Here is a 27466-nt window from a genome sequence, read left to right on the forward strand (position 1 = left end):
AAAAATACGCTGTTTGTTTTCTATTGTATCTTTGGTATTGATTAATGTCCGTCGTTGGAACTACCATGACGTGACACCTATCACACTTTATAAGTACTTAACTAAATTTCAATCTTGATAGAACCCGGGTCTCGTCAAACATCCCCTCACCAAATTGTGCTAATGTGAGCACACATCCAATACTCCTCTAACACTATTCAAACACAAGTAGGCCGGTGGGTTTCGGACTATTATAGAGACATTGTCGCCATGCGTGTAATATACAGAGTGAAGGCACAACTTGACAATTGTGAGATAACGTGAAAGTGAGCGAATTTGGGAGTCGGCAGCGCTTTTGCAGCATTAGGCTTGGGAATAAGTTTGTTCATTACGAGGGGAACAATGCGGTAGGCTCGACGGCAGCGGAGGAAACGTGCGCCGACGCTGCGACAATAGGCCCGACGCCTTATCGCGCCGGAACGCGTCGGGCCGCGCCGCGCCGCCCGCCCCGCGCCGCCCGCGTCCCGCGCCGCCTCCGACACAGCCACTTGACGTATGAGCACTGAATAAATGGGAAAACTTTTAGCTGCCGTTATGGGAGAACGAACAATTGGTCATCTGTTGCTGAGGAAATGCTTAAACGTCCGTTAATCTTGTACGACAGACGGACGATAGGGGAGACAAACTCTTTGTTCAACTAATTGTTACTGCCCTACTTATTCTTAGCGCCCTTTACTATGTGTGGTTAACAACAGCTTAAGTAATTTCGGAGCAAATCATCTTAATATTTTGCAAATACCTCTAATATAAATAAATATGTTTACATTGCCGTGTATCAGCTTACTGTTGCTCTGAAATCTTACTGCTTTATTTTGTGACTATTAGGTACCTGTACGTACTTGCCTTAATTATACAAAATATAGATGATGCTTGTTACTGATTGTGGAATTACAGAAAGTGGGCACCGTGGTGTTCTATATAATTTGTTTTGTCCTCAATTCGTGGCAAAACTTAAAAATGTGGAAACGTTTCCCCAAAATAAAATTAATATATTAACGCAGTGGTCGCAAAGGCAGTCATAACGACGTTTGTTTACTGAGCGAGGGTAGCGCCTAATTAATTAATTGCCCATCCATTTGCTAATTAAAAATTTGCTAAGATTTGCTTTCCTAAAAAAGTAATCATCGTTTTCTTCTCACTTAGAAGACCTTTGAACGTGAAATGCAAAAAAGTTGGAGCTAAAGTAGACAACTTAATGGAAGAAAGAAAAATATGTGAAGAATTTCTAAGAAGAATCCGCATATAATTCGGGTTTCGGGATGACGGAACCGTGATTAAATTGGTTCGTTGTCGACGAAACCTGCAAAATGTGCGGTGAACATCACACAGCAAGCGAAACGTCACGACGCAGGAGCACCGCACTCGGATATCATCGAATTAAATCTTACACTCTGTTCATGTAGGGACGCTCGGAATGGACATCCACGTATGTATATGTATCGCAGGTCAATTCCCACATTGTGAATACTCATGGCCTATAGTTTATTTTGAATGTGCAAGTGCTTTTTTAATTTGACAGGTGAGTGAACACGCCTTACTCCAGTCTATTGTGTTGTAAAAGTATCGAAATTGAACGAGCGCTGTCCATTTGGAGGCTGTATGGAGCCGACAATAACTGGGTGGCCATTCGTTTCTCGCTCTCTGAATATCCAAATGATTTTTTTCACGATTTCATTGCATTGACTGGTGCAAATGGCAAGCGTTGATTTCTGTTCGTCGGACGGCGGGCAGCGGCAATGCGGAACACCGATAACTGAATTACGAACATTATCTTACATTCGGTTACTGGATATTTGCAATCCAATTGTTTTGGACTAATGGATTGATGCCTAGTTTAATTAGTTATCTGGTCTAACACACAATATTGCAATATAATTGAATGACTGGGCCGCACTGTATACGGTATAAGTAAGTGAATGTTTACGCAGCACTCTAAAACCCATTTACCTGTGCTCGGAAGAGGATGTCAATCTCTTAGGTCGCATCAACAGATAGTGCTCATTATCGAACACTTTATTAGCCTTATTTATGAAAAGCTATCAAAGCATTAATTAATATGGGAAACAGTTTATTACACAATGTAAAGTACCTATAACAGACTTTGTACATACAATTTCAAAGTTTTGTTTTATAGCACATAATGTAGCCTATTTACAAAGTAGGTTTTTATAAATTTTTCTGGTCTAAGAATTAGATTAAGAATTTTATATTTTCCTATTTTAGATACAAACTTCCAAAATCCTAAACTTCCGTTCATCTTAAGTCAAATAAATGCTTGAATGTAATGCAATATAATAAATCTAAGTTGTGAGAAATATGAACTTTAGTGTAATACTTACAATAAAATAAACTCTCCTAAGTTGTGAGAAATAGCTCATGTGCTGCAATAACATTAAACCGCCGACGCCTAATAATGCCCAATACCTACCATTAATCACTTACTATGATTGTGGTACAATTAGGTGATAAGTCTGTGTTAATAGGTAACTATCGGGTTCTCATTGACAGATGGTGGATGGCACAGGCTTGTAGTTGCAAGTAATAATAGCTGCATATCAATGCAGATGACTATGAATGGGATCATTAGCATCCGACGGGCTGTGATCATCATTTGCGCGCCTACACAGGATTGTGGACATGTATTGTAACTACAGGTAATGTGGTATAGCTGTGTTTACTTCATCTTCTGTGTTTTTGATTTGATTTTCTAAACCGGTTATTGCATCAATGTCATAGAAAGAGTTATGGCGAAAAATACATTCAGTTGAAAAGGTATTTAAATAAGTATAGGTTGGCCAAAAATACGCAAAATCAGTCTCGATAATTTTATGATTTCTAGTGTAGATAAATTGTAATTTTAATAAAACGTGTGTTAATAAATTGACAGATTAATCAATTAATTTAAAATTAATAATGAAATGTTTTCATTATAATCCATCCAGTTTGATTCATGGGTCCAGTTTGAGTCATTCAGATGTGCATTCATTTTAATATACTTGCCATTTATATTATTTTCTCAATTTCTCTAATTTTATATTCTAACAGCATGTCGGTGCATATTGTGTTGAACAAAAATGTACACAAATATCGTAACAGGTGCACAACACAAACTCTTCATCCTCCTATTTTTTAGCTTCCGTGTTTCCATTCACTAGGGAGACAATTTTCTACATTTAACTTTTAAAATCGAATAAAAATGTAATTTCCCTGGCTCGCTGAAAGCTTTATGATTCGTATTCATCGGCAGCAGGGCAACTTATTCGTTAGCTATCTCGTAAATAAATCGGCCAGTGAATGGGTCGGCTGCGCACGTGTGCTCCGCATCACCTGACGCGATAGGCTGAATGCAGACCGTGCCGTCGTCCAATTTCGCGCGCTAAATTGTTCATAACGGAAGTTCATATCCGGACGTCGGGCCGCCCTGCGCTTCAGGCGAGATTAGGCGGTAATTACCATTTCCTGTGACACAGGACGCAGACACGGCTAGAGAAGAAGCGGCTTCTCTCCAGGACGTAGCGCGCTCCACGCCACCGGAGGAAGGAAAAATTTTCCACAACAATTACCTTACCTCCTACATTTATTGGTTTCCTAATTAGCAATCGTCTTCCTTTGCATGCGACAACGGAATCGGAACACGAGGAAGTTCTATCTGTTGCAATATAGGTACAACATTCCAAGTAGCGTTCCCAATAAAAGCTTTCGGAGGAGACATTTGTGGAAGCATTCGCTAGCCAAATGCTGGGATAAATTGAGTGTATACCATTACTGAGTCGGAAAAACTGATTATGTAGGAGTTGAGCGGAGCGCGGAAAGGTTGCGCTGCTGTGCGGCGCGCGCTCGCTGCCGCCGTTGATATGATTGAATAAGCGAACACCGGGCTCCCTAATGAAACATATTGAACGTGTATCGAATCACTTAGGCGCGCCGGTGCGCTCCTGCACTCGCTTTTTGGGGCATGTCAACAAGCCGTAGGTGAACCCTATAAATAACATTACGGTGGAGTCTCGTTTTAAGAGAGACAATAAATTGAATTAACTCTGCCAACTTTGAACGTCAAAGGCATAGAATAAAAAAAATCAACTTCATTTTACGGAATATAATTTCACGCGGCATCAGCGTCTCCCTTTGTGACGCTTAGAAAATATTTACGGAAAGCTGTGCCCCGCAAACCCACAAAAAGGGAGAATCCTAATTAATTCATTAATGTCATTATAATTAAGACATTCGCGGCATTTAATGTGCATTACTTCCAATTTTCTCTGTCTGGGAAATATTTTATGAGTTAAATTAGCAAGGGCTAGTTACATTACATTGTAGACTTTAAAAGATGAAAAAGTTGTTGAGAGTTTTTAAATAACAATCCAGGAATAAAAATAAAGAAAAAGTTGTTAAGAAATCACGTTGTTATGGTCGTTTGGGTGGGTTTTATGTAAGTAGGGTAACTTAACTACCAATACTTTTTATACAAAAAGAATTTACTTTCATCACTTCTTTATTTACTGATTTGAATTACTCCTCTCTTTTATTCAATTTCGTTGTTCTTATGAGGTACAAAAACATTTTATTAATAAGTAAACTCTCTTAAAAACCGTTTCATAAACGTTTTCGTATTCGAAATTTCAATTTAGAATGTGGGTATCCGAAAAAGCCTAGCTTATTCCGACGTGGATATATTTTGACACGTCAGTGATGTTTTCAATCATGTTTCAGAGAGGTGCAGTGTGACACGGCGTGACCGGCTCTGCGGCCGACACCAAAGCTCTTTGAACACATTCGCTAAAACTACTACCTAGGACTACCTTTGTAAACTACTTCGTACCGGATTCCTAGAGTAATTTTAAATCTGGAACACGACTGGTCTATGAAAGGAGGTCGTCAAGGGCTACCATCTCTGATACATTACTGCCCTTTATTGAGGAATAAAAGGATCTTACAGCCTTATATGGAGTGAATTCTGCCTTATTTTCTTGTCTATAGAAGCACGTCAGATGACCCTACATCTTATTTATTTAGTTCTAAAACATTTCAAACCCAATCGAGCTATATGTAGATACCTATAGAAGATACATCATAAACAAGTTTGCTGTAACGAACGATGATTTTGTCGAACATAATGTTTTTGTTTGAATAACTATTTACATTAAGAGCATTATTTAATAGCCGCATATTGAATGGGACGTTTCCCACTCTGCGATGAAAAAAAGAAATAAACCAAGGAAACCTACATCGGATCGTATTTTATGTCGAGGCCTACCTCATAGACTACCTCTGACAATCACCAATTAAGAACTCTACAACGAATTCCTGTTAATCGTTACCTCTTCCAATAGATTCCAATTCCTATAATATCCCGCAATTATTATGTAGCACATAGTTAGTTTTCATCCCTTCGATGTACGATAACAATGTGAGGCTGTGCATCCCGAACCATTTAAGCGGAAATGACAGATATATAGTGTTTCCTTATTAACTTGGCAACAACGCAAACGTACCTTGAAAACATATTCATCTCCGCTGCACATATTATTAAGAGTAGATAGATGGATTGATGCAGGGTACCAAATATTGGACTCCAATCAGCTGTGAAACGAAATGGTAACAAAGTCTGTGTACATATACTTAGGATAAATAAAAGTGAATACTCAATCATCGTTTTGTGTTAAAAACTGTTTTTCCTAAAAATATATATTACATCACTCATTTATTTTTATTTAAAAGGCAATAAACTATAGTCTTTCAAATAACTTGAGCGAACTGGAACAAACCGGATCGTGTGGACAGATGCCAATAGCGCAAACATTATGTGGTGGAAACTTCAGTGTAAACTTACAGATTTGCTTTAAAATGTTCATGTATAGTTATTATTAATGCAATGTATGTTTGTTTGTCAATATCTAAGCTTTCAGGTTAGGTTCAAAGTAAGTATAACAGTCTTCAATAACCTGCAATAGAATAGAAGTACTTATTCTCTTTTGTCTATTATAATTTATACCTAATAGACAATTGGCTATAATCTAGAAACTTCTTCTTGATCCATCTGACCTCAATACATTAAATTAAATTGTAACAAAGGACTGCAAGATGACTTTTCAATTGAAAATAGAAATTATGATCCACTTCGAGATATTTCAAAGTAGTCGTTTTATCTTGAACAACCACCACGCTCTTCTTCAAGACTATGGGGGTAAAGCCATAGTAAAAAGTAAGTTTCACACAATACACGTAAGTCGTCGTGTTTTATAAATTGATCTGACAATTAGCGCGTGCCTGTCGTGCTGTCTAGTTGATGGGTCCGTGTCTGATAACGTGATAGTGCTGTCAAAATTGTTGCCACATCAAAACAGAGGTGGCCGTCATAAGGATGGTATTTGCAATGTTTTATTAAACAATAATAAGAATATTTTGGACGTATCTTCTCAGAAGAAGATTAGGCTTTCTCCGATGCCATTCAACAAGGTGAGTCCTGGATTTTATAATTATGTGTTGTAATAAAGTTGTACTTGAATTTATTCCCCATTGTTTTGGTTAGTTTATCACTAGTCAGGATTCACAACACCAAACTCAGAGTAATTATCTTAGGTGATGGACAAGGTTTCAGGACTACATGACTACGTATTAGGTGCAAAATCTGCTCTGCTCAAATCTGAATACAATGAGTTTTCCTACCTATAGTGAGATTTTGAACAGGAATTTTAAATAATCAGGTGAAAGTGAAATTAGATTACAACCATAAAATAGACAGATAAAGTCAAAGTCAAAGTCAAAGTCAAAGTATTTATTATTTGTAAAACATAGGTATACATAAAGTGTAGATCTTAAAATTAAATAAAATAGTGCGCTATGTTCTGTCTATGGTGAGACGTGTGATAAAATACAAACAATTTAATTGAATTGAACAACAAACACTGGTGAATCTGTTTGTAACAATATTGAAAAACAAACTCTGTTATTTATTTCGTGAATATGTTGTCATCATAGAAATGCTCCATAGTTCCTGGAATTATCCAACAAAATACAATTTATCAAAATACTAATGGTTTGCCCAACAAGACATGATTATTTTACTATTTTTATTAACGAATTAGTAACCCGGAACCATACCGTCCACTATTGCTAATTATCTATCACTGAACATTACATAAAGGACACATGGAGGCTCCTGTTCATATTTTTTTTTTTGCATAAATCAAGTAAGTCAAACGTGCATAGGCAACGTTGGCGCAACGTTAGAGGTTGTAAAGACACGGTAGAAGAAATAGCCATTTCATAATATGACGCGAAAATCATAAAGGTTCCTATCCAAAACACCTACCTGCCTACAAACCTATCTTTGAATTTGTTATATCTTAAAACGGGAATAATTTCACGACAATATCTACTGGACAAAATTGTAATAATGACAAACACAGAAGAGTTAACCTCTAAGTGCATACGAACACCAATAATGACTAAACTGTCAGAACCAAGTTGCCGATGTCAAATCAAAATAGTAAAAATCATCAGCAAATTGCTAGAAACACCCTGACTCTACTCAGTAACTAAGGTAGTATTGTGCACATTAGCATCAGCAAAAAGTAATAAAAAAAATATACCTAAAAAGGTTTTTTTCCTACAATCACGTGCAATCAAAACAAGTTTGTTTGTTAGGTTAGAAAGCATGAACACATTGGAGTCGCACTTATTTATTAACAACATAAGTACATGTTACTTTAAGTACATAAGCACCATTACATAGGCAAACGTTTAGCGAACAGTTTGCAAGATAGGAACATAGCTGAAGGGTGCAAATTGAAACACATCACGACGAGAAGTGATAATAAGTGCAAGGCGATTCATTGGCCATTAGATGTATCAGATATAACTAATATAAATTGGTTTTTATAACAATTACTCAGTACCTACAGTTTTTTTTTGCGCAATTTGCGCAATAAGCCCCAATATATATAAAAATCTTCATAGATGCGTTCTATAGCATTTTAGATAATATGGAATTATTATTGCAACACACCTACGTATCTTGAACGCGAAACTTTCAGAAACTATGTATATTTTTGATTGAGTTTGATTCATACAAAGTTTAAAAAAAACTGTTAGGTTTTAAAAAGTGTAACCGTGTATTTCGTTTTTGGTACCTATATCCAATGGTAGATATATTTTGACTACTATTTTCAAATGCGATCTATTTCTTGATAATCCCTCATATATATCAAGAAAAAATATTCATTAATTTCATACATTTTTCTTCCGTGGAAATAACGAGACAAAATTAATAAAAGTCTGACTACTAATGTTTCATACGGAGAACTAATTAACTGACTTCTGTATTAATGCAGTGCGAATCAAATCACATGTAACTCTAGTTTTTCTTGTATCATATGATACTGATAAATTCTTAATATCAAGTGAAAAAGTTTTGTAAGTAATTAAGGTATTTTATTGTGTATATGATATAGCTTCTTTAGCACACACATAGATGGAAACTACCCCGGTAAGTATCTGAATTAATAAGTCTGAGAATAAAAATAGGAACATTTATTCCTACAAGTTATGAGAACACAGACAGCGAAATTTCAACCAGCTACCATATGCCCAGCGAATTCTAAAAACTGCAATAGGTAGTAATAGTAAATATATTCAAATTAGATAGAAATACATATTGTTTACAATATCATATTATAATAATGTTTCACGTTATACCGAGGCCTGATATCTTAATTAACTACCTATCATGTTCCGTATTTGCTATACGATCATTTGAACGAGCACCGAGCCGCAAAAGCTGGATATATCATCGATAGTTCATTATCCTTTACTGTTCAATAATTTTGTAATCAGTAGAGTTTCTAATGGGAAAAATTGTACTATTGTAATTTACGTACATACTAATGTACTTAATCATGGTAGGATTGGTTATAGAATTATTATTTAGTAGGAACTAGCCATTTTCCCGTTGTTTCACCAGCGTTCCATGGGAAGTATTGCCCGTACCGGGATAAAATATAGCCTCGGGAAAAGTGTAGCTTTCCAACAGTGAAAATATTTCTTTCAAAGCGGTGCATTAGTTTCGAAGCCTTTAAGGTGCAAATAAACAAACAAAAAAATCCTCTTTATTTTAACGTGAATAAAACAACAAAGTTTTTTTTTAAATCACAGTTATTATTCCTCACTATTGGAGAATAAACTAATCCAATACAAAAAGAAATATAATACGCTTGATCAGCTGCTAAAATAAAATATAAGATTCGAAGCACTTTGTTGTCTCCTACAATCTGCCAGAAACTTAAAGCCATATATTCTGGAAGGTAGCATAAAATGTTAATCCATTCTTAAAGACACACGTCCAAGTAAGTTTTTCACTTCAATATTAGTTAGTGGTGGTTGTTTGTGTGAATCTCGGCAAGTTTAAAGTGCAGCGACATCGTTTGGCATCAGGTGCGATACACTCACGCAAATATTTTATGAAAATACCTAGATTATTAACACTAGTGATGCTACTTTTATCGATAGTTTTTTATTGCTTCTTTGCTCGGTTGAACATAATTTGTGGAGTATGTTGTTCTTTATTCATCTTGTTTAAAAGCACTAGAGCATCATTTAATTGGAAATTAAATTAAATTATAAAGGCTAGAGTAAGATGAGGGTATAAACCTATTAAAATTATTCTGTTGCTAATCTGAAAAATTACTATTATGCATAACAATGAAAAACACTGACTTATTGATATGCACCTCGATATCTATATATCAACTAGGATATTTTTCAAATTGCCAATTTGTGACTACAAACTAATTGTTCAATTAAAATCCGATAAATTAAACTGCTTTTGGGTTGCGATTTAAACATTTATTTGAAGTACCTATACATCTAAATACCGCAACTGTTAATGTGAGTAAAAGGAAATTAAAAATAAAACCATTATCGATATCGAGTAGGAGACACTTGTCCGTGCCTAGCAGCGTGCGGAGGGGTGTCGGCGCCGCGGCCGCATCCTACAGCCAAACGGTAAACACTTGGCTGTAATCTCGAGATGAGAAAACTTTCAGTTCTCTTAATTCAGAAACTTATTCAACAACCTAACAACCTTAGAGCGGACCGCCCGGCGGACACAAGACAAACAAACTCACCATTTAATCTTACACTTTGTACTACATTAAAATAAAAATCGGCTTTTCTTAACTAGCCTTTGAAAAGCATGCCAGTACTTATATAAGGTAAATAAAATAAAAGAAATAAACAATCTTTACTTATATGCTCTCCAACATAGGCTAAAGTTAGCTTGTGAATCCCTTTCGATAACGTCTCAATGCAAAAAGAATAATTTTATTCTTATTTTCATTTCTAAAAAAATGTGTGGACCGTCCAAGAAACACTGTGTAAAAATAATAAATTGCATTAAAACTATCGGGATAGTTTTAAATACGATGATAAAAGCGAGCATCTGTTCAAAGCCCAAAAGTACGGGATCGAGAATAAAAAAAAATACTAAGGCTATAGACTAGACGTAACTACCTACATTTCTCTATCATTTAAGTTATCACTGAACAGTTATCCTTTAATACAGGGTAATTTCAACAACTGTAACACAGCCTTCAAAGCCCAAATTAACCCCAATTCTATGTTCTATTCAAATCCACCATCTTTATTCTTACTCGCGAAAGAAGTTTCTTTATTCCGCATGTCGTCCGTTATATAAGTAATAACTACTCTTTGCGTGGGATAGATAATAAAAGAGATACATAATAGAGTCAGGTGCAATTTAATCACAAAAGAGACATAGTTAGCGAGCCATTTACCAGAAAGGTGATAAGAAATAGTCCACACTCACCGGGGCTCATAAGCTAACCATTGATCGCACAATGTACAGTCTCTGTCTAAGTTTGGTTTAACACTTGAATTGAACATTTCAACAAAAAAGAAAAACTGCATAATTCTCACGCACACCTTATCGAGAGATTTTCCAAAGATAACGAGCATAGTATAAGATACTAGTCAACGGAACTACAAAGGTAAGTTGTATGTGTTTATAGCATCCTTAGATAAGATAAACTAATTATAGAAATCATTGTTTATTTTACAACTTATTTTGAGATTAACCTGTCAATGTTAAGTTTATTCGCTTATTAATGTTATATTGATGCAAATATATCTAAGTAAAGTCCTATGATAATTTTACTAATAGGTACGTACTTATTACGAACGATAAAATTCGTGCAAAGCATGTCGATCATTTTGCATGCAAAATTAAATAAGCAAATAACATTTTAATAGTGACGTACATTTGGTTATCGATATGTTGACATCAATTTAATCAGTCAATTGACAGTAGAAGTGTCGTGTTCAAGTGGAACATGCTCGCCGTGAGCAAACAGACATTAAAGGATTACCGGATAACTACGTAACGCAGTAATACCTACACTATAGCACGCTTACTGTAAACAACGATATATATCTCGTTCACTTACCTCAGTGTAAGCTTGCCTTAACCGAGGACAGTCCGTCTCCTCCTTATAGGATTTTTATACGAGAAAAAATGGATAAATAAATAACACATTTGCTGAACCCGATTTGTTTATACTGTGTTTGTTATTACTTAGTTATACGACGAGCTCGTTTGTGTTATGTGAAGATTAGGGCAATGAAAACATATACCATTGTTGTGTATTTAGTTAATAGATAGGTAGGCTTACTTTATTATTTATTTTTACGTTACTCAACGTCTTGGTTTAAAAGTTTATTTTTACAAATTAAAATATTTGGTAAATGAAATATAAGTTCCTCAAAATAAATTAAATAACTCTAGTCGTCATTCACACATAGTACCTGAAGTGTGAACAGCATTTGGTCATGAAAATGTAATTATGTGACAAGGCCGCGTGAATTTCGTGATATTTTGTAGATGAGTCCAGCCAACAGAAGACCACTGTGCGAGCCGACTGACTTACACCCGGGTGTCACTATCACAGACATGGACACTGTACACGAAGAAAATGATAACGACAGGTAAGAAAACCTTGTATTCATTTGTCTAATTTTAAGATTAACTCTTGGTCATAAAAGGTAGAAGCCGGTTTATTTACTTATTATAAGTGCTATATTGTTTGTGCGTTCTTGTCGCTTCTCAGACATTCACTGATGAATGCGATTAGATATTTTATAATCATACTAATAACTAACAAAGCAAATAGTAAATCCTCCTTCTAAATTCAAAACTGAAACAAAATAGTGACACAATTCTAATTTCAAAAAATATGCCTCAGTCCATTACATCAAGCAACACGTTCGTTTCTATTGACCAGCCAGTAATCCATTGTAGAGAATTGAACATGAAAAGGCATTCTTTTTGAAAAGCGCGGGGAAATGGATACGTCGGCTCGCTGGACAGGCCTTAGTCGTCATAAACAAAGGGTAGCTAAGCATTTAATTAAAGTTTCTTTTAAACCGCATTTTCCTTTGTCTCGTGACTCAGTTTTATCTGTTATCTAAATACTGGATCTGCGGTGCATGTAGTTTATGCCAAGACTGCGTTAGATACGGCGCTACCGCACGCCAAGTTGGATTTAAACATTCTAAAGAATAAACATTTTATATATTCAAACAATTTTGCCCTTGTGCAAACTTAACTTGTTGTCTCTACTAGTCTTAATTGTGCCGAATAAGTCGAAATTCAGTTTTTATAATTTTAATGGTAAATATAAAACCCCCACAAAGCATGATGATATAAAAATCTAGATGTGTTATTCTTTGCGTATATCAATATTTTGAGTCTACGGACGTTATTCAAAATAGGTTCAGTGAGGATACAACGAAGCTTAGGAAGACATTTCCGGCGAACGGATGCACATTTTGGAGATTTTGCGCTCACAACCCTCCAGTCGAAATAGTTCAATACAAGTGCAGTTCAGACGTTTCTTAAATATTCATGTTACAGTATGTTCGCATTTAACATATTTTTATTTATTGCTACCGAACCGAGATCGTTCATCGACACAAAAATACATACCTAGTTATTGCAAAGGACACTGCAACATTTAAAAAATATAATACGCTTAAACAAACCAGCTTTGGAGAGTCCTTTTCTGCGCAACAAAAATATTACAATGAAAACAGGCACAATTAAAACCGGCTTAATTCTCATACGTTCAACAAAGTTTGCCATAATCTTTTTCCCATGAAAACATGATCATTTTGGTACACAAACGCCGTCAATGCGGCCGACATTTTTTGTGGGCTAGGATTTTTTCCGTCACATTTTCAAACACACTGTATTTGAGCGAGAAGTATGAAACGCATACACAAAGAGGGATTTTGGTGCAAGTCCCAAAGAGCTTCGAAAATATTTATGACGTTTGATAGACTGCTTTGTGTCGCGATACACCCGTCTGCTCCACTGTTGGTGCTACATTCCTAAAGGATCGACTGCACCGGCACTCGTGCAAAGAAATATAACATTGTTGTTTATATTCAAGTTCTAATATTTTTACCTAAGTAGGTACATAAGCCATAAAAAGTTAGTTTCAGCTCAATTTGCAGTACCTAATCGCGATAGTTTTTTTTTTTTGTTTTAATATAAAGATAATGTTTATTTAGAATCAAATATTTCTTTACAAACCAGTGACGAGTCATCGTACTCGGACCTGGCACAGCTGCGAGAACGCACCCGCGCCATGCTGGACACACCGGCGGACCCACTGGTGGCGCATGCGCACTCCCAACCCAGTAGCCGCAGGATGTCCTCCGACATCGAAGCTAAACTCGCTGCTAATTTGAATACCAGGTAATACTAGAGAGGAGTTCCTATGTCACGGTAAGAAGGTATTATTTACGCACAAATTGGGACCATTGTCCCACCACAGTTACCTACAGTCTAGGTCTATGGCCCTGCCAGCTGCAACATGTACATCGATGATTATGTAAGCTCCCTTAAAGAAAAGCAACTTTAGCCTACGCCAAAATTTTGCAAATGTTTTTTCTCCTCAATTCAGTAGAATATTTTCTTTTTCAGATCATTCAAAATTCTATAATTTATTTTGATAGTATTCATTTCTGCTGTATTTTTTTTCAATTTCGACCTAAAGTGACACGATTCTTTCAGACGACCATCGGCCATAATCGCAGCGTTTCGTCGTCCGTCGCAGGCGCTGGCACTATGCGCGGCCACACAACGCAGGTTCCTCTCTGAGCTGACTCCTCACTCCAGGACATCAGTCGCGTCCACCTCACATGAAACTCCGCCCTCGGCTGCAGAAATATTGGGACAGTAAGTTACAAGTTATTTAATTACATCCATCCAGAATTTAAGTATCAAATAGGCAAAGCTATGAAAGGTAAAGAAAAGGCATGATGTAATAATTTGAACACCACTTAAACTACGTACACAGATTGGTGTAAAAGCGACTGCCCTTTTAAACTATGAAATCATCTGTTCTAATACAAAATCGTTAAACATTCCATGAATTCACAACTTTTCACCCTTCCTACAGAAGTCAGAACACCTGTTTTATCTTTAATATCCGTATCAGCTATCAGAAATATAAATCAAAACGCCAGAAAATCCTTGAGTAAATATTCGTAGACTGGAACAGTACGATAAATCAGCGCGTTGGCGTCACGTGCCCCCGACACGCGCTCATCGCACCGCAAGATCCAAATACTTGACATGGGCCTGCTAACCGCAAACTTACACTATTTCAGATGTAACTGCTATTTTTATGGAATGGAAAATTAAGATTTTTTTTATCTGAAATGGTATTTTTTGTACTTCTGTTTTATGTAAATTCTCTAAGTAGAGTTTGAAAGGTCTAATTTCAATGTGGACCCAAAGATTGATTTCGTTAGCTTTAGAAGTCAGCAACTTTTGAAAAATACTTAAAAATATCTATCTGCATTTGGGTCAGTGTCAAAACAACAGTCAATTAAACGAAACTTTGCACCTTTCATAACTATTCAAATCACTCATTATAATTTCTAATCACCTTTTAGAACTTCCGCAGTTAAAAACTTGATCATTGTTCGTAAATCGATAACTTTCTAGAAAGTAGAGTAACGGCTTTAAAGTTCTAAGAATTTCTCTCATAAACCATCAGTCAGGTGCGGTGTGTTTTCCAAGATTATCGTACATCGATAGTGTTGTTATTGTTGAATCTTATTATAACACTGCATTTAGCATATTCTCTGGAAGATCTAGAAATGCTTCGTCACACGTAATGACCAAAATACTGCCAAAAACATTTAGTAAACCACACACCCACCGTATCTTGTCCGACACAAAATGATGTCATCCCTTAGTAACGTAGGTACAAGCACAGAGAGAAACCTATTTAGAGGTGAATATTATTCAGTCGGATAGCGTCATGTAGTCCACAGACAATGAACAGCCTCCATCGCGTCAAAACCATTGAAAAGCACCCTTTATTTGTTAATAGATAGACATGTATACAATGGCGCTGTGAACATTCACTGCAAACATCACTCCATGAATGTAATTAGATTGTGAAAATGTTTCTCAATGGAACTTGCCTTACTATAGCTTCAGTGTCACATTGTCATGTTCTAAACTTTCACTGTTCTTTGACTTTATTTTGTTCGTTATAACAGCGATGAATATTAGGGCTAACGTTTACGCATGCTGTTTTACAAATATATTTGCTTCTTCAGTAAAGTAATTTCTAATTGTCTTTTTATATTGTTTTATAGTGAAGCTTTGAGCAAAGCGCTCTCAGCTTTGTACGCAAAGTTGCTGGTGGTACTGGGTCTGGCATTCCCTATCACTGAAGTCATCGCCGGTGGTGTACCAGATGGCTACTACCAGGTACGAAATAATAATAAATAACATTAATTTTAATTTCCAATACATCGAAGTTGAAATGAAAATTCTGAACAGCATAACATTTTAATTTTCTGTGGTTTATAATGATCATTTATTTATTTTTCCAGGGATTCTATTTGTATCTGTACTTGGTATCTCTGATATTCGTAGTGTTTCAATACGTAAACATAATGCGTCAAAAGGCTGTCAACCTGATCATTCACGACTACGGTAAGCTTCCAATTCCTTTTCAACAACACAATACCTTCGTAAACAATAAGATCCGCCAACGTGCTTAGGTAATTAACCACATTTGCTTAACAAAATGAGACATTAAAATCACATTTGTTTGCATAATTGCGCCTGCAAAGAATATTACCTTCTTTAGTTTTAATTCCACTAACGTGTTCAGCCATTCGTATTAATGTAGCGGAAAACTTTACTCTACGTAGGTACAAATGTCGTTTAACGACTGACTACATGTATTCAATTAATTTTTATAGAGGACACGCTCAAAGATGAGAAGAATGGAAAACTTACACCTGGACTAAAACCAAAAATAAAGGAGAGCATTTCTCGCTACGGCAGTTTTTATTTGAGGCTCGGTGGAATCGGTAAATTGGAATCATTTCGTATTAACAGTTTTATTTTATTTCCAATTTCAATTTGCATAAAAAATGTTTATTATTTCCAGCGTTCGGAATCGGTTCTATGGTGTACAGCGGTTTAGAATTGGGTGAATATTTCGAAATGACAGATAAATGCCGGTCCATTCTGTCAGTGATCACGCCGGCATTACGGATGGCCCTCACGCTGGCACAAATGCAGTTCATGTTCCTCACTAACAAGGACATAGAATCCGGCACTTTTAAACTGATACAGAGATTTGGTTTTATGCATATGATAGCAGCGAATTTGTGCGAATGGTTGTATGTGTTAGTAGAGGAAACGAAACACGAAATACATCACTTGGAACACACTATACTTGCTCCTGCTAATGCTACACTTCTAGAGACCGATGGCATTCCATGCAGAAGGTCCAATATTATGGGTGCACTACTACAGAATGCTGCTCCTTTTCTATTTCCTTGCACGATCGAGTACTCCCTCATCTGTGCTGTTATATTTTACGAAATGTGGAAAGAGGTAAAGTAAACACAACCTGTAAATCGATCTATATCTATAAATGTAAATAAATAATATCGTTGGAATGTAAATAAAGTACATAAAATAAATTACAGGTTAAATGCACTCCAGAAGACTTTGAGAAGAAATTCAACATTCCGAAAAATAAGTCGAGAAATAATTCGGTGACACCTGAGAAAATATTGCAGCAGTTTGGTAAATTCCTCATTCTCTTTTCATTTCAAATGAAGTACACACAGTTTATCAAACCTTGATTAACCAATCTATTTTTACAGCTGGTATGTTGGGAGTGAGTTCTCCGCACGGGAGTCGCACGGCGCTCCATCACTTCTCCGTGGATTGCTCTCATGCTCATCGAGGCCTCTTCGCTGGCATCTTAATCATCGTCTTCACGATAATTTCTCTCATTATGTTCTTCGTGCTCGCACATCATCCTGATACTATCACTGTAACGTATACCACAATTTATATGATTATAATTTGTTTAAATTTCTCCTTCAATATTTATAAATTTATTTCTTGCAGGACGCAATATTTGAGGTCAATATATGCGAGTTGATTTTATACTCGTTATCATTGATAGCATCTATAACAGCTCTGATACAAATGAGAGAATTAGCTTATAAGAGGAAATCACAGGGTAAGTCAAATGTTCCAAAATGTATTTTACTTAAAACCTGGTAGTTTTAAACCAACATAGAAAATAGCTTTAACTTTTCTTCTCGTTTCCAGCTATTTTAGGTCTGGACCCTTTTCTACTTATTCTGGCCCAGTCAGGAATGTTTGTGTACTGCATGTTCAGCCTTATAGGAAGCCATCACACTCAGAACCAAGCAAACAGTGTGGGTCTCACTGGATTCTTCTCAGAATTTTTATCGCTCAACCAGGTAAATATTTGTAAATGTGCAATGTACTCGTTGGTTTTACATCTTTGAGCTATGTTTGTTTATCATCGAAATGCTGTTTTAACTAGAACATTTTTCCATGAACACATAACTTTCAAAAAGGTCTATCGTACAAACCATATCATTTTTGAAATGAGCAAGTCATGAAGTCCAATTCCATCCTTTAATCTGGCAGTAAGTAAGTAGTATGATATTGTAACCGTTCCACGACAACCCTAGGCTGTAAAAATTTTCGTTTTTCCTAACATATATAAATACCGCAGGCTTCCCCCGGAGGGGAAGAGGTTGCGCCCCGCCATCCGCGCAACCCTGTAGAGCTCGTCACCTTACTGGACGCTCTTCCACCTTAGAGGGCCATGCATTAACTTTACTATTAGTCCCGCCTAATAAAAACTAGGGACAGGGGTAGACGGGACGTCAGCAAATCAAATCAAACTTAACATGCAGGGTACAAATTGAATTACAGATACTAGTAGAGAGTGAGAGGAGTAGCAACCCTACCTAACATAAAATATACATAACGCTTGCGTACAACAATGTATGTTTCAATCTACACTTTAAAACTACAATCCCCGATTAGTGACATGGGCTACCACAGGGCAGTTGGCATGTCGTACGTGTACCGCCAGGACTAACACAGAAGATTCTAGCGGTCACGTTCCCTATGTTCTAAATGTCTTACCCAATCCTAAGGCGGAGTACTACGAAGTACAACTGCCATTGGGCAAGACAGTCTCCAGCCATGCTGGGCGCGTGCTCATATTAAGCCCCATCGCGAGCCTATTCACCCTTTACTGGTATATACAAATCTAACGCAAGCGCAGTGTCTCGTCGGTCGGTGGCAACTTTCCTTAGAAGCGCTATTGGTATACACCGAAGTGGTATTTCGTCACTTCCTCTTCCTTTAATCTGCCCCGTTCTTGACAGGCATCGGCAAATCCCCAAACCTAGCCTGTCCAGTATGCGTGTCTTGTCATCTACCACCGTAATATCCAAAATGGGCCCTAAGGTATGGTGGAAGCTGACGCGACACGATCTCTAGCGCCCCTCGGGACGGGTCTAACGTTCAGTTTTAGCTTGGTTGGTGAAGCCTACCCCCCTCCCTGGAAGAGTGCGTACAACAAATGCAAGACAAGGCCAGCTGCCGGTTTGTCAGTCCATGAGAAGTAGCTTTAACTAGCGTTTGGTTCATTTGGATCCCGGTATCAGATAAAGTATAGTTATAAATAGCGCACGGCATACGGCTAGTGCCGTATAGTAAATATGTATATTGCGATCTGTCAATGCGGTTCTGCCTTCTAAATGTGTACTCGATATGATAGTATTCATGCCCTAGTCCACGGCAATGTTGTGGGTGTGTAGGTGTATTATTAATGCAAGTGTAGTAGAAGGCCTTCTCCGCCTCCCTATAACCAAACGCATGTCAGAGGTACCTCAATGTAGTCAAGAGAGAATATGCCAGACAGATACATATATTTAGAAGCGCAATACATAAATCAAAGCTCAGTTTCCTTACGCTTACGCCAGTGCACAGTATCATTACGCTTATTGCCAAGTCTCGTTTTACGCTTTGCTATAATTAAGTTCAAATATCAAAGTAATTAGAAATAACAGCCTTGGGATGCCAGTCACGGTCTTTGGTATACTTGGAGCCAATGTAATAATGGGGATCACTCACCAGATATCTGCTCACAGTAACTTGTATTCGTCTTACTCGGACCATCACCAAACACGATACTCACACATTCTTCCCGCATCACTTACTTGACAGAAACTATTATATCTTCAATATAGACTCCCTAATAGACTCGACTACAGTATTTGGTTACTAGTACATTTCGTGACTCAGCTCCGACTGTCCCCATTTCAGTTCCCTCAAAACCCTTGTGGCCTGCTATCCCTTCCTACATCCTCAAGTCCCACCTTCGGCGCTGACTCCACCCTGTTCTTAAGGTCCTGTTTCACGTATTCGTTTATTTGTTACGAGATAGATTTATTAGTCTTTTTGTACACATTCTCAATTGTTCTAAGTATCGCTGTCGGGGTCCATTTGGCATTTGCCACATGTGCACTTCTATTCAATACTGAGTCCTTTGTCTCAAGGTCCTAATTGCCTTAACGGTTGGCATCGCTTGTAAGTTCTGCTTAGCACATCTTTGATTGCTTTGCTGTGAGAAACTTTCAGACCCTTAAAATATTTTGTTAAGTTTTTATTGCACTCCATGTCAGCCGGCAAATATCCCTACCCATAAAATAGAAAGTTAATGTGTTCTTAAGAGGCCCGTCATTGTGGCGCCTTGTAAAATAAATTAATATTATTTGATAATAATTAGGGCTAGGTGACGACAGTCACATTCCCCCCTCTGAAAATCAGACGCGTGACGCAGTACAGCGTATGAGATTTCACAATAGGCCGGAGAGCTCCTAGCTTCAGTCAGTTAAAACATAAGGCTTGTCTAACGGAATATGTCCACCAATAAGATTCTTACTAGATGAAACAACGTTTTGATGAAATCACTCTGGTTCTGGTCTAGTAGAAGAATCTGCGCATGCTTATAAGTTGAATATACATACCAGAGTTTCTTCTACTAGAGCTTTTCATTATGGCACCGCGTTACCTTCCCTTATCAACTCAGCATACTACAGCTGCTGAACTTAGGTCTCTCCGTCGCGTCGTGATAATTATTGCAGCATTTTTATCCTGGAATAGTTCGCACATGTACTAATTAGAAGTTGATTCTAATTGGAAGTTAATATAATGATAGTTGTATAATTTATTTATAAGAAAATTCGTCCCAACTGGATTTACCCCCCTCCGATTCTAAGAGGATAGAGCCGGTTGTAAATCAACTAATAAGACAGAACATTGAACAAACATTAATTCAGTTCCCTTTTTTTTTCGACCGATTTAAATGGAAATGCCAATATATGTCTGTCATTAAAAGATACACTCTGTATTGCACACAGCCGTGATAGCTCATGTCCACATTGATTCAATCATCACGAGCTGGAATATGTTTCAGCACTATCGATTAACTTAAATAATTTGGAAACTTAGCTTTGGAACCGCATCCACACTAGAGCTGCTAGTACGTCGGTACATCAGCCGACGAACGCGCACGACGATTTTGATGAAACTTTGAACTCAAGCGACGCAGATTTATGCCGAAGCTACATAATATGTAGTCTCGTGCATGGAGTCTGTTAGTGTCCTGGAATTTAAAACATAACCAGCCAAGTATTTACAGAAGACAGAGGCTATATCAATAGCCACACAATATATTGTTTTAATACATGTGAAGGAATTACAAAGATAAATATTTAAATCACACGTAAATACAACTTAGAGGGAGCTGTCGCTTCGTCAGTTAAACCAAAAGTAATTATATACGTCGTTATATACTTATATAGAAGCGGGGTGTACAGCCATGACGTTTCTTTTCTTTAAAGTAGGTACGCTCAGTATTCTTACACTAATGCTATCCTTACGCTTATGCAAATACGCAGTGTCATAACGCTTATTGATACAGTTTTACACTTATAGTGAAATTTCAGAACAACATTATTTTAATATTTAAGAACCAACATCCTGCCTCTAGCCATCTGACAAATTTTTCTGTCCTAGTATTTCACATATTCATTTCTTTCATAATTACAATCACATACATAAATACCTCTAGGCTGCACATTTTTGTTAGGGACTCGAACCCATAACTGTATTTCCATCCATAAGGATGTACAATTCACGCCCTTGGTAATATATGGGAATCGAACCCATTACCGCAAATCATAACCGTAGTTATATTTCTCTTAATTCTTCCATCATCTTTCACCTCTAGCCAGAGTCTAGGTCTTCGGTAGGGAATCGAACCCATAACTAAAATTCGTCGTTATTATGACTCGTTTTATACAACACTTCTGTTAGGGAGTCGAACCCGTAACCGTAATCATCGCGATATGAAATCATCACAGTTCATCACGTTGTACAAAAAATCACAGGGAATCGAACCCAATGCTGTTTTATTGCCGGAATGCCTCGTCTAGGACCATAAGTATGAAATCAAATCTACGTTGTGTTTTTGAGTAGTAACCGATTTAGATCTTTTATTCTCGTTGCACTGATGTGAATCAGTACATTTAATGACGAGAATCCTGGTCACGCAGCGCCAAATGTAACCGTTCCACGACAACCCTAGGCTGTAAAAATTTTAGTTTTTCCTAACATATATAAATACCGCAGGCTTCCCCCGGAGGGGAAGAGGTTGCGCCCCGCCATCCGCGCAACCCTGTAGAGCTCGTCACCTTACTGGACGCTCTTCCACCTTAGAGGGCCATGCATTAACTTTACTATTAGTCCCGCCTAATAAAAACTAGGGACAGGGGTAGACGGGACGTCAGCAAATCAAATCAAACTTAACATGCAGGGTACAAATTGAATTACAGATACTAGTAGAGAGTGAGAGGAGTAGCAACCCTACCTAACATAAAATATACATAACGCTTGCGTACAACAATGTATGTTTCAATCTACACTTTAAAACTACAATCCCCGATTAGTGACATGGGCTACCACAGGGCAGTTGGCATGTCGTACGTGTACCGCCAGGACTAACACAGAAGATTCTAGCGGTCACGTTCCCTATGTTCTAAATGTCTTACCCAATCCTAAGGCGGAGTACTACGAAGTACAACTGCCATTGGGCAAGACAGTCTCCAGCCATGCTGGGCGCGTGCTCATATTAAGCCCCATCGCGAGCCTATTCACCCTTTACTGGTATATACAAATCTAACGCAAGCGCAGTGTCTCGTCGGTCGGTGGCAACTTTCGAAGCGCTATTGGTATACACCGAAGTGGTATTTCGTCACTTCCTCTTCCTTTAATCTGCCCCGTTCTTGACAGGCATCGGCAAATCCCAAACCTAGCCTGTCCAGTATGCGTGTCTTGTCATCTACCACCGTAATATCCAAAATGGGCTAAGGTATGGTGGAAGCTGACGCGACACGATCTCTAGCGCCCCTCGGGACGGGTCTAACGTTCAGTTTTAGCTTGGTTGGTGAAGCCTACCCCCCTCCCTGGAAGAGTGCGTACAACAAATGCAAGACAAGGCCAGCTGCCGGTTTGTCAGTCCATGAGAAGTAGCTTTAACTAGCGTTTGGTTCATTTGGATCCCGGTATCAGATAAAGTATAGTTATAAATAGCGCGTACGGCTAGTGCCGTATAGTAAATATGTATATTGCGATCTGTCAATGCGGTTCTGCCTTCTAAATGTGTACTCGATATGATAGTATTCATGCCCTAGTCCACGGCAATGTTGTGGGTGTGTAGGTGTATTATTAATGCAAGTGTAGTAGAAGGCCTTCTCCGCCTCCCTATAACCAAACGCATGTCAGAGGTACCTCAATGTAGTCAAGAGAGAATATGCCAGACAGATACATATATTTAGAAGCGCAATACATAAATCAAAGCTCAGTTTCCTTACGCTTACGCCAGTGCACAGTATCATTACGCTTATTGCCAAGTCTCGTTTTACGCTTTGCTATAATTAAGTTCAAATATCAAAGTAATTAGAAATAACAGCCTTGGGATGCCAGTCACGGTCTTTGGTATACTTGGAGCCAATGTAATAATGGGGATCACTCACCAGATATCTGCTCACAGTAACTTGTATTCGTCTTACTCACCGGACCATCACCAAACACGATACTCACACATTCTTCCCGCATCACTTACTTGACAGAAACTATTATATCTTCAATATAGACTCCCTAATAGACTCGACTACAGTATTTGGTTACTAGTACATTTCGTGACTCAGCTCCGACTGTCCCCATTTCAGTTCCCTCAAAACCCTTGTGGCCTGCTATCCCTTCCTACATCCTCGCAAGTCCCACCTTCGGCGCTGACTCCACCCTGTTCTTAAGGTCCTGTTTCACGTATTCGTTTATTTGTTACGAGATAGATTTATTAGTCTTTTTGTACACATTCTCAATTGTTCTAAGTATCGCTGTCGGGGTCCATTTGGCATTTGCCACATGTGCACTTCTATTCAATACTGAGTCCTTTGTCTCAAGGTCCTAATTGCCTTAACGGTTGGCATCGCTTGTAAGTTCTGCTTAGCACATCTTTGATTGCTTTGCTGTGAGAAACTTTCAGACCCTTAAAATATTTTGTTAAGTTTTTATTGCACTCCATGTCAGCCGGCAAATATCCCTACCCATAAAATAGAAAGTTAATGTGTTCTTAAGAGGCCCGTCATTGTGGCGCCTTGTAAAATAAATTAATATTATTTGATAATAATTAGGGCTAGGTGACGACAGTCACAATATCATTATCAAATCAAGAGTAGAGTTCGAGTCTCGTCTACGTATTTATATGGATTGTAGTTTGATATGTATATCGTTTATATTTTCCAGACGATTCTTCAGACACTGTTTATAATAGACGCTTGGTGGCGCCGCAGCACCACGTCGGAACAACGCAGGAATAAGCCGGGACGACAGCTCGTCACGTTCCTCCTCGTCGCTAATATGGCCATGTGGGCTATCAACACATTGGAAAAGGTACACTTTACTTCTAACAATTGCTTTGATATTTTATTAATATTGCCTTCATAAACATTGCTGATAAATAAACAATATAACATTAAGTAGTGAGGTAATTGTGAACCCTTTTCCTTCTAACTTAGGTTCTAGGAATGTAGGTGTTGAGGTGTTTACTTGACTCTAAATTCCGTGAAATTTTACAGGTCACAGTTTCAAAAAGTAAGCTAAAGTAAAGGTTACTTATTTGTTGGTTTAGTCAGAAAACTCAATTACCTACTTTAGATAGATTTTCAAACAGTGGAAAATTACATGGAATTCATTCTGAGAGACATATCTGTCTTTAGGCTGATGATATTTTCATTGAAACTGGATTTGAAAAATTGTAAAATCCCACCAAAAACATTAAATGTAAAAAAATGCCAAGTCTCTCGATGCAGTCTTTCCATCGTAAAAAGTTTTGAGATCTCATAGAAGCCAAGTCCTATTCAAAATATTTTGTAGTTATAAATCAACATTTAGTAATTGTATCAATAGTTTTCTTTATATTATAATTATAGTGACTTGGCAATGAGCACAAGAAGAAACAAATAAAACGGCATATTTGGATTTAATTTTCTTTTGGTTTATCCGTGTCGTCCCAACCGAATTTCGGCAACGGCAGTCAGTCTTAGTGTACTCTCGATTCATTTACTTTCTTAAGCGATGGCCCGTAAGGTATTCTTAATTATTGTATTGGAGCATGTAGTCGGTAGTGACCATCATGATTCACACATAACAAATAATCTGATCACTGGTCTCGTCAGTAATATTGGTACATAATTCCAGGCAATAAGCAGCTTTTTATTTGTGCTCATTGCCAAGTCACTATAATTATAATATAAAGAAAACTATTGATACAATTACTAAATGTTGATTTATAACTACAAAATATTTTGAATAGGACTTGGCTTCTATGAGATCTCAAAACTTTTTACGATGGAAAGACTGCATCGAGACTTGGCATTTTTACATTTAATGTTTTGGTGGGATCTCATTTATTTTTTGTAAGTGTATTTCTTTCTTTTTTTTCACGTTCCATTACACTATATTTACAATTACTACTATAACAATATATTAATAGGGCTTAAACTTATATATATATGCATATATATATATGTATAATAAATAACTAACTAAATAAATATATATCTACTAACTTACAAACTATAACTAGCTAAACTAAACTAAATAACACGTAAAGTTCTCCGAATATCAATTATCACTACAATATTTTTTAGTTTCGAAATGGTTTTTCATAGACAGATGGCGCTATCAAATGAAATTTATCGATTTTTTTTTTTTTTTTTTGGTATGGCATCTCGCAGTTCAGCCTAGGAGGCCGTGTACTGCTTAACCGGACTTTAAATTTATCGAATTATTTTGAAGTACTACTTATGCCTGTAGCACACCTCCGCTGCGAAACCCAAAGGGCGAAACCGCCATAGTCTCGCTGTGAGTTGTGAGTTGTTGGGCGGCGAAACAATAGCGAAATTCCCTGCTCTAACGTACAAAACTGACTATGACGTTGTCTCTTTCTAACATGATTTCGCTCATTTGCTAGGCGCCGTCTACATCTCCGCCCGTTGTCCGCCAGTTGTCCGCCAGGGCGGAGATGTAGACGGCGCCTAAGCAAATGAGCGAAATCATGTTAGAAAGAGACAACGTCATAGTCAGTTTTGTACGTTAGAGCAGGGAATTTCGCTATTGTTTCGCCGCCCAACAACTCACAACTCACAGCGAGACTATGGCGGTTTCGCCCTTTGGGTTTCGCAGCGGAGGTGTGCTACAGGCATTAGACTGCGCTTTGTAACGAAACCATAGCGCGATTCAGACAGGTACAACGCCATCTATCGAGCGCGCATACAATATTTATCGCAATACAATGGAGTTTTAGCTTCATTAATTTAATGAATTATGAACTTTATGTATTAATTTGTATTAATGATAGTCTATGTATTACATTTATATTATTCTTTTCTATTCTATGTATGTATTCATCCAATTGAATAGGTACTTAAACAACGAACAAAGTTAACAATGCAGTCAAAATCCACACATAATGTTCTTGCCAAACCGCAAATATAAAATTGTTTTCTATGACATATTATTTTTTAATGTTTTTATAATTTTTCCTTTATATGTGGCTAATGACCTATCTTGGTGCAAAATTTGAAGTTTCTAAGTCTGCTAGAAGTACCTTAGATTTTTGATGATCTGTCAGTGAATCAGTGAGTCAGTGAGTCAGTGAGTGACAAAATGGTGTAACTTTGATCGACCGTAACTCCTAAACTATTAATTCAATCGGCATGTAATTTCGAACTTAAGTTTGTTCTAATGCCTACTATTATTCACCGAAAACCTAAACTCCTAGCTTTGTCCACGTCGAAGATATAGGAGGGGCGAAACAGCCGCGAATCGCTTCGAGAAAAGATGGTACGGCCGTGCCCGTTTTGCTCGAGACTTGGCTGGGGCACTGCCGTGCCCCCAGATTAGGGGCCTACAAAATGGAAAGCAATAGGAAATTATTGACAGTCAAACATCACTTATGTGGAATTTCTTATATTTTCCAGAGTCGAGCCGAATTCCGTCCAGCCCACTTGGCCTTCTACGGTCCCTGGGCATGGACCATCATCACCCACGTCTCCATGCCGCTGGCCATCTTCTACCGGTTCCACTCCACCATCTGCCTCTTCGAGATTTGGAAGAACTGCTTCAAAAACAAACCTATTTACTTAAATGTATGAACTAAGAATCTGAAATGTGTCACGTTACGTCCTATTAGATATAAGCAAAATGTAAAATAAACTAAGTCAAATATAAATAAAATTATTTCGTACCTGAAAGTTATATTCATTTGATGCAACCAATAAAAATATATCTCATTTCTTTAAGTAGTTTCCCTCGCCTGAATTTTCGGTGTTACATTTGAAGCTCTCACAAGGAAATTATATAATTAATCTATACCTTATGTTTTATTTGTATATTTAC

At 37.4% G+C, this 27466-nt stretch overlaps 1 protein-coding gene across 3 annotated transcripts; it reads left to right on the forward strand.

Moving 5' to 3' along the window:
• Positions 1-6327: 6327 nt before the first annotated feature.
• LOC110372368 (proton channel OtopLc) lies at positions 6328-27343 on the forward strand. 3 transcript variants are annotated; one of them, XM_021329002.3, is made up of 14 exons: positions 6328-6495; positions 11936-12039; positions 13652-13813; positions 14132-14296; positions 15733-15847; positions 15973-16075; positions 16348-16458; positions 16539-16990; positions 17086-17185; positions 17266-17438; positions 17516-17630; positions 17723-17877; positions 24311-24457; positions 27049-27343. In XM_021329002.3, the coding sequence occupies exons 1-14, from the start codon at positions 6481-6483 to the stop codon at positions 27220-27222; spliced, it is 2091 nt and encodes a 696-aa protein (XP_021184677.3). In that variant the 5' UTR covers positions 6328-6480; the 3' UTR covers positions 27223-27343. The 3 variants fall into 3 exon arrangements, with proteins under 3 accessions (XP_021184677.3, XP_021184679.3, XP_021184678.3); XM_021329004.3 differs by lacking the exon at positions 6328-6495 and adding an exon at positions 10872-11045; XM_021329003.3 differs by lacking the exon at positions 6328-6495 and adding an exon at positions 11426-11716.
• Positions 27344-27466: the final 123 nt, after the last annotated feature.

This window comes from Helicoverpa armigera, chromosome 10 (assembly GCF_030705265.1).
Source record: "Helicoverpa armigera isolate CAAS_96S chromosome 10, ASM3070526v1, whole genome shotgun sequence".
Taxonomy (NCBI): domain Eukaryota; kingdom Metazoa; phylum Arthropoda; class Insecta; order Lepidoptera; family Noctuidae; genus Helicoverpa; species Helicoverpa armigera.

What these genes read in the sequence shown, in the direction of transcription:
- LOC110372368 (XM_021329002.3), top strand. An exon ending in GCTGCTAATTTGAATACCAG is followed by an intron (nt 13,814 to 14,131) that starts GTAATACTAGAG and finishes CGATTCTTTCAG; the next exon opens with ACGACCATCGGCCATAATCG. An exon ending in TTTGAGGCTCGGTGGAATCG is followed by an intron (nt 16,459 to 16,538) that starts GTAAATTGGAAT and finishes TATTATTTCCAG; the next exon opens with CGTTCGGAATCGGTTCTATG.